The 7,230-nt window shown below is 56.1% G+C and overlaps 2 protein-coding genes across 2 annotated transcripts in view; both read left to right on the top strand.

Moving 5' to 3' along the window:
* Positions 1–255: 255 nt before the first annotated feature.
* PTSG_12802 (uncharacterized protein) lies at positions 256–4,635 on the top strand. The gene is made up of 9 exons (XM_004990164.1): positions 256–783; positions 976–1,022; positions 1,203–1,545; positions 1,744–1,794; positions 2,018–2,116; positions 2,320–2,438; positions 2,676–2,771; positions 2,960–4,013; positions 4,328–4,635. Exons 1-9 carry the CDS (start codon positions 295–297, stop codon positions 4,421–4,423), a joined length of 2,394 nt encoding a protein of 797 aa, XP_004990221.1. The 5' UTR covers positions 256–294; the 3' UTR covers positions 4,424–4,635.
* Positions 4,634–7,230, top strand: part of PTSG_12803 (uncharacterized protein) — an 8,603-nt gene continuing 6,006 nt past the window's right edge. Inside the window, exons 1-6 of the mRNA XM_004990165.1 lie at positions 4,634–4,922; positions 5,157–5,219; positions 5,362–5,500; positions 5,832–5,932; positions 6,329–6,448; positions 6,702–7,193. Coding sequence (XP_004990222.1) covers positions 4,818–4,922; positions 5,157–5,219; positions 5,362–5,500; positions 5,832–5,932; positions 6,329–6,448; positions 6,702–7,193 — 1,020 coding nt within the window. The 5' untranslated portion in view covers positions 4,634–4,817. The remainder of the gene's footprint in view (positions 4,923–5,156; positions 5,220–5,361; positions 5,501–5,831; positions 5,933–6,328; positions 6,449–6,701; positions 7,194–7,230) is intronic.

Raw genomic sequence — 7,230 nt, forward strand, 5'->3', positions numbered from 1 at the left:
TCGTCGTGTGTGTTGTTGTGTGTGTGTGTGTGTGTGTGTGTGTGTGTGTGTGTGTGTGTGTGTGTGTGCTAACATTTCGTGTTTGATGCTTCTGACCGTTTCTGTTTCATGTTTGAAGTGTGCGGATGCATTTGCGAACAACCATGCTATTCCAGACCACCCTTCTGTTCTCATCGCAACAACACATACACAAACGCACACACACGCACACCCACGCACATCCACGCACACCCACGCACACCCACGCACTTGTCAGAAACGCCTTCCGAGGCGGACACGGAACATCTACTGCGGATGGTTGGACAGTGCATCCAGGGCGGCATTGTGTCAGACTCAAACCTCGATGACGACGACGATGATGATGATGATGGTGATGATCGCGCTGCTTACGAGCTGGCGTACGTGCACGGCGGTGACGAGGGCGAGTATGGTGCTGCCGCTGCTGACCATGGCAGCGGTGGTGGCGATGACGCGGCTGGGCTGGCGTGGAGGCGGCGACGGCTTGGTGGTGGCGTGGAGGTTGAGCTTGGCCGGGCTGCACTGCTGGCACGCGCGCTGCTGTCGTCGACGTCACAATCGCGTTCGTCGTCCGTATCCTCTTCAGCGCCCGTGACAACAACGGCAACAGACACACGGGAGCAGTCGACTGCTGAGGACGGCGCTGGTCATCGTGATGGCATCGATTACGACTACGACCATGAAAACTTGGATGATGATGATGATGAGGAGGAGGAGGAGTTGAACGAAACCATTCGTCACCACGTGCTTGGCGTGCCGTCGCAGGTGCGAGCGTCACCACATTGACTTCGAGGAGGGGGCTGGATGTTGGGTCTTGTAGTTCTGTGCTGGAGTGGAAGAGTGATTCGACGTGCACGACGTGGGTGTGAGTGTTTGCGCCATGCTCGTGGCGATTGCTATCTGCCGTACCTGATCAGATTGTATTGGGTGGGTGGTGTGGGGGTGTCGTTGTGGCAGGATGGAAGCAAATCCATGCTGGAACGCATTCGCGACACTTCCCGCAGGTACAGCCATGCACACCTCCACATGTTCGCATGTGTGCCTGCATGTGCACGAAGGCTGGAGCTGTTTGGTGTGGTGTTCCTTGTTTCGCTTTGTTTCAAAGCCGTTCTTTCCCACACTTACACACACCCACACAAACACACACGGGTGCACCACTGCGGCTGTGGTGGCACGCATTGCAGACTGCGCACGGAAGAGGAAGCGGGCACCGCCGCCGCCGCCAACATCGCTGCTGGCATGCCATCGAAGGACAGCGGCGACAGTCAACTCGAGAGCTGGTACGGCAGCATCAGCAGCACCAGCAGTGGAAGGGGACGTGCTGCCAACCGTAGAAACCACGACAGGGTAGGCCGCGATGCAGCTGCTGCAGATGACATGACTATTGCTGACGGTCGCAGTGGTCATGGTGATGGTGGTGGTGGTGGTGGTGGTGACCATCGGGCGCCGCCCCGTCAGCCGTCGAGCGACTCGCTCCTGCAGGAATTCTCCGACGACCTTTTTGTCCACGCCGTCATCCTGCAGCAGGTTGGCGCGCATGTGTGTGTGTGTGTGTGTGTGTGTGTGTGTGCATGTGTGTGTGTGTGTGTGTGTGTGTGTGCGTGTGCGTGTGTTTGTGTGTGTGTGTGCTTTTTTTTCTGCATGCTTGTAGCTTGACAGCAATTACTGCTGTGCATCCCTGCCCACGCTCATGCATTACATCAACCTCATGTGTATTCACCACAGGCTGAGGGCGTGTTCGACGCTCTGCCAAGCAATGCCACCCTCGACTCAAATGTATGAAGACGTGTATGTGTGTGTGCGTGTGTGCGTGTGTGCAACTGCTCACGACGGCAGCACGCCGTTGCTCGTTGAGCGCTGCTTTCACCATGTGCAACTTGACCTCCCACTCAACAATCAGCGCCTCACACCCGTTTGCCTTTCCACACGTCCAAACGTACGTATGCACAACCACCCCCCCCCCATCACCATCACCATCACTGCTGCTGTTGGGGGCCAGGTCGTGAACCGGCTGTGCCTGACGATTGAGGAGTGTCTTCGCACGACGGCGGCGAGCAGCACGTGGCCCGAAGCCTGTCCAGATGAACTCGAGAGCGAGGTGCGCCCCTTGCCATGGTGGTATGCGCGCGCGCGTGTGTGTGTGTGTGCGCGCGCGTGTGTGTGTGTGCGTGTGTATGTGTGTGTGTGTGTACGTACGTGTGTGTGTGTGTGTGTGTGTGCGTACAAGTGCGCATCTTGTTTAACGAGCGATAGCATCTGATATTGGCTCGCATCACGATTTTCTGCCACTGTTTCATGCAGCTTGCTGCGAGCGTGCGTGGTGTGATGGTGAAGCACCTTGGCTCGCCGGTCGCCGCGTGTCGTGCACGTGCACTTCAGGACATCGACAGCCTCCTCTACGACGAAATGGTCTTCAACAAGTACGCCCACGTACTTGTGTCTCTGCATGTGTGTGTGTGTGTTCATGTGTGTGTGTGTGTGTGTGTGTGTGTGTGTGTGTGTGTGTGCACGTGCGTGTTTGTGTCTCATTTGTTGGCGTGCGTGTGCACGTGCGTGTTTGTGTCTCATTTGTTGGCGTTGGTTATCCTTCTGTGAGCCTCCACTCCCCCTTCAACCATGCACACCCCGACCTCTTCTCAACTTCGATCCGACTGCAGGGTAATTGAGCAAGTTGACCGCAGCTACCAGAAGGAGATGGCTGAGCTGCGTGTGGCGCAGGCGGAGCTCTTGCGAGAAGAGACATCCCTCACAAAGTACACAGGGTGGTGTGTGTGTGTGTGTGTGTGTGTGTGTGTGTGTGTGTGTGTGTGTGTGTGTGTGTGTGTGTGTGTGTGTGTGTGTGTGTGTGTGTGTGTGTGTGGCAAAAAGGTGTCATCGCTGTGCTCTTCATAACTTTTCGCCCACATCTTCCCCCTCACATGCACACACAAACAAACAACAGGGAGCGCCGCGCAACCATGGACAAGTTGTCGCAAGATCGACAGCAGCGTCTGCAGTCCCTCATATCCGCCAGCAGCAAGGGCGATGATGATGACGATCGTGGTCGTGATGGTGGTGACGTGCACGGGGCACCACCGCTGCACTACTTACCGACGCTGCACGATGATGATGACGGTGGTCGTGGCAGTCACGGAGACAATCGCGGGCGTACCGGTGCTGATGATGGCGATGAAGATGGGGAGGAGGAGGAGGAGGCAGATGTTGCTGCGCTGCACGATTTATTGTTTTCGCAGATGCTGGGCGCTGCCACGGCGGCAAGTGCGGACATGGGCGAAGGCAGCCACGTCATCACGCCGGACGAGTTCATGACGCAACACATCCAGCTGCCAGCAGATGGCAGTGGCGATGACACGCGCGTGCATGTGAACGGACGGCGCGTACCGCAACAGCCAGCAACAGACGATGCATTTGTTGAATCTTCTTCTTCTTCTTCTTCTTCCTCCCCAGCAACAGCGGCTTCCGTGTCGCCTTCGACGACAGCAGGAACAACGACAGAGCCACGTCCAGACGAGCAAGGGAGCAGCAATGCACGCGAGAGTGGAGACGGCGAAGCTGCTGACGCAGATGGCGAAGATGCTGATACCCCAAGTGACAGCCGAGCTGAGGCGGAGACAGGGGAGGAAGATCAAGAGGGTGGTGGCGATGATGACTCTGAGGTGGTGGTTGTCACAGCTGATGTAGAGGATGATGACTTTGACCACGACATGACGGTGATTAGTGCCCGGCTGAGCGATGCAGGCCTTGTCTCGCCACAAGCCGATGGTGATGGTGGGGATTATGATGACGAGGAGGAGGATGGCGAGGAGGACGAGGAGGACGAGCTTGTGAATGGATGCCAGCGCGAGGCCATGGCCAAATACATGTTTGCCATGTCTGAGCTGGGCGAGGAAGAGAGTGGTGCAGACGACACATCTGGCAGCCCCGTCCTCCAACAACGACACATGAACTGCGATTACCGTAATACGGCCGATGACGCGCAACTCCACGATCTCTTTGTACGTCATGGATGTTCATGCATGGTTGTCTCTGTGTGTGCCTGTGTTTTGTGTGTGCCTGTGTGTATGTATGTTGTGTATGTATGTGTGTGTGCGTGTGGTGTTTGTGTTATGTATGTGTATGTTTGTGTGCATGTGTCTGTATGTGTATGTTTGTGTGTATGTTTGTGTGTTTGTCTGTGTGTGTGTGTTTGCGTGTGTCTGTGCTCTGCCGCTTGCTCGCTAGCCCTTTCCCTTTCTCTGCTCGTCTGAACTCGGCCTCACACGCCTGCATGCGTTGCACGACTGCATGCATTGCTTGGTGGTTTTTGCAGGCCAAGATTGACGCTGCTGCTGTTGAGGATGATGCAAGTGCTGTGCACGAGGCAGAGCTGACACCAGACACGCTGGCAACCCCAACCGACTTTTGAGTGCACACACAGAGCCACAGAGAGAGCGAGAGAGAGTGAGTGAGAGTGAGAGTGAGAGGGTGAGAGAGGGTGAGCGAGTAGAAAGTGAGACACACACACACACACACACACACACACACACACACACACACCACACACAAAAGCAAATTGTGTTGCTGGTGCTTGAGTTATGCGATTTCTGTTTGAAAATATACACAATTTTCTACTTGGCAACTGCCTGTGTGCGAGCTGAATCTTGTGCTGTTGTTGGTGTTTGGCAACGAGCAAACAAAGCACAGCAGATAGCAGCCGCTGGGTGATACGAGAGCGCACAAGAAGAAGTGATCCAGCAACCAACCACCCACACAACACCACTACAACATACCTACCACCACCACCACCTGTGACCAACAACATGGGTGTTCGGATATCGCGCCTGAACACGGAGGATGATGATGCTGTGGAACAGCTCATCACCGACCTCTCTGCACTTGTCGCTACTCATCCCATCGAAGCTGAGGTCGGGTGTTTGTGTGCGTGTGCATGTGTATGAGTGTTTGTGTGCATGTGAGTGAGAGTGAGTGTTTGTGTCTGTGAGTGAGTGTGCATATGTGTGTGCAAGTGTGTGTGCAAGAGTGTGGTATTTCTTGTTGAACGTTTGCAACATGTTGGCTGTGCTTTGTGTCATTGCTTGCACTCCTGGTTGTCTCACCCATGTCATGTTCTCGATGCGCTCGTTTGAACTCGGTTGTAGATGGCGTTTGAGAAACCTTTGGAGTGGACCACATCCATCACCCCAGAGGATCTCTCCGGCATGGTGAGCTGTGAACTCCGTTGTGTTGTGTCCTACTGCCGACACACACGCACGCACAACACAACACGTATGCAATGCGAAACTTGACTGCTCGCTTTGGTGGTCCATCGACTGACCTACCCTTCAATCCATCGTGCTTTCACAGACACATGAGGCTGATGAAGACCGGGTGCTGCTGGACCTGACACAAGACCACATCATTGTGGGATCTCTGCAGAAGCTCCAGCATGTTCTGACCATGGCCGGCTCCAAGAAGGTCGACGAGTTGAAGGCCCTCATGAAAGGTAGCAAAGGCAGTCTGTTCGTGTTGTTGTCGGCGTTGTTTTTTCTTGTCGTACATGCGTGTATGCATGTGTACGCGCGGTGTGTGCGTGTGTGTGTGTGTGTGTGTGTGTGTGTGTGTGTGTGTGTGTGTGTGTGTGTGTGTGTGTGTGTGTGTGTGTGCGTGTTTGTGATGAAAGTATTTGCAGATGAAAAGAGTGGGTACATGCTTGCATGGTCTGCTTGCGTGCCCATGTGTGGTGTAGCAAGACGTGTTTGCTTCTCTTGCCACTCACTCACGTCTATTGCCCGCCGCTTTGTTTGTGTGTATTCATCCCCCCCCCCTCCCAACAGAGAACGAGGACCCCCTGGCCAACATACTCGGCGCTGCATATGGCGGTGGTGCCAAGCTGTCGAGCATCCACGCCTCCCTCGATGACTCCCTCAAGGCGCAGGTGAGAATGAAGTGTTGCTGGTGTTTGAAGGAGCTGGCGCGGTACCTTGCCGCCTCACACGCAGCTGACGGCTACGTGTTCGTTGCGGCCACGTGTTCGTTGCAGCCACGTGTTCGTTGCAGCCACGTGTTCGTTGCAGCCACGTGTTCGTTGCAGCCACGTGTTCGTTGCAGCCACGTGTTCGTTGCAGCCACGTGTTCGTTGCAGCCACGTATTCATAGCACAACATGTCGACCAAGATACGCACTCGCTCACTCAGTTACTGACTCATTCGCTCACGAACTGACACGCACACACGCACGCACGCACATTCACACACACACACACACACACACACACACACACACACACGAACTCCCCCCCCCCCACCACCACCAACTGCCCTTGTGCTTGCAGAATGGGGAGCTTGTGACGGCGCTGGACAAGTACGAGCTCGATGGTGCAGATGACATGTCCCCCGTCACGTCTTCCAACGCACAGCAGCAGCAGCAGCAGCAAGAGGACGACTCGCAGGAGGTATTGTGGCGAAGCACAAAGAAGACAGGCGGAGAGAAAGGGGTTTCACTCGTTGCACACACGCGCACGCTCACACAAAACACCAATGCAACCAATCTCCCCACCACCACCACCACCACCACCACCTACACCTACACACACGCACACACGCTTACGCACACACACACACACGCATGCACGCATGCACACTCGCACCCACTCACACAAAACAACAATACAACCAATCCCCCCCCCCCTACACACGCCTGCCAAGGCGCGGTCGGTGAAGGCGATGCAGCGTGCAGAGGCGGAGATGTCGCGACTGCGCAATGTGGCCGGCGTCGACGACGACGACCTGCTTGAGGAGCTCGACTGGGAGACGTCAATCACGTTCAGCAACGGGCTGCGCGTGCCGCCGTGGAAGCAGGCGGACGGCAGCCTGGGCCACATCCTCGCCAACCCAAAGGACGGTGATCGGTTCTACGTCATGGCGCACGTTGACGGGTTCTGGGAGATCAAAGGGCCGGACCACGCGACCGGTGACATGAACACGGAGCAGGTGGGCAGCGCATACAACTCGCTGATGGAGCTGCTTCGCGCCAAGAGCCCCATCTTTGAGGAGGGCGTGGACAAGGCGTCGTTTGCGCCCAAGCTGGCGTTTCTTGCTGAGGAGGACGAGCGGGCGCAGAGCGGCCGTATGGGTGGGCGTGGGCAGGACTCATCTCGTCGCGCCTACCGGCCCTCGCGCATCTGGCTCACAGAGGAGGTGCGGTATGCGTGGTGTGTGTGTGTGGGGGGGGGGG

Source organism: Salpingoeca rosetta (genome assembly GCF_000188695.1).
Source record: "Salpingoeca rosetta unplaced genomic scaffold supercont1.25, whole genome shotgun sequence".
Taxonomy (NCBI): domain Eukaryota; class Choanoflagellata; order Craspedida; family Salpingoecidae; genus Salpingoeca; species Salpingoeca rosetta.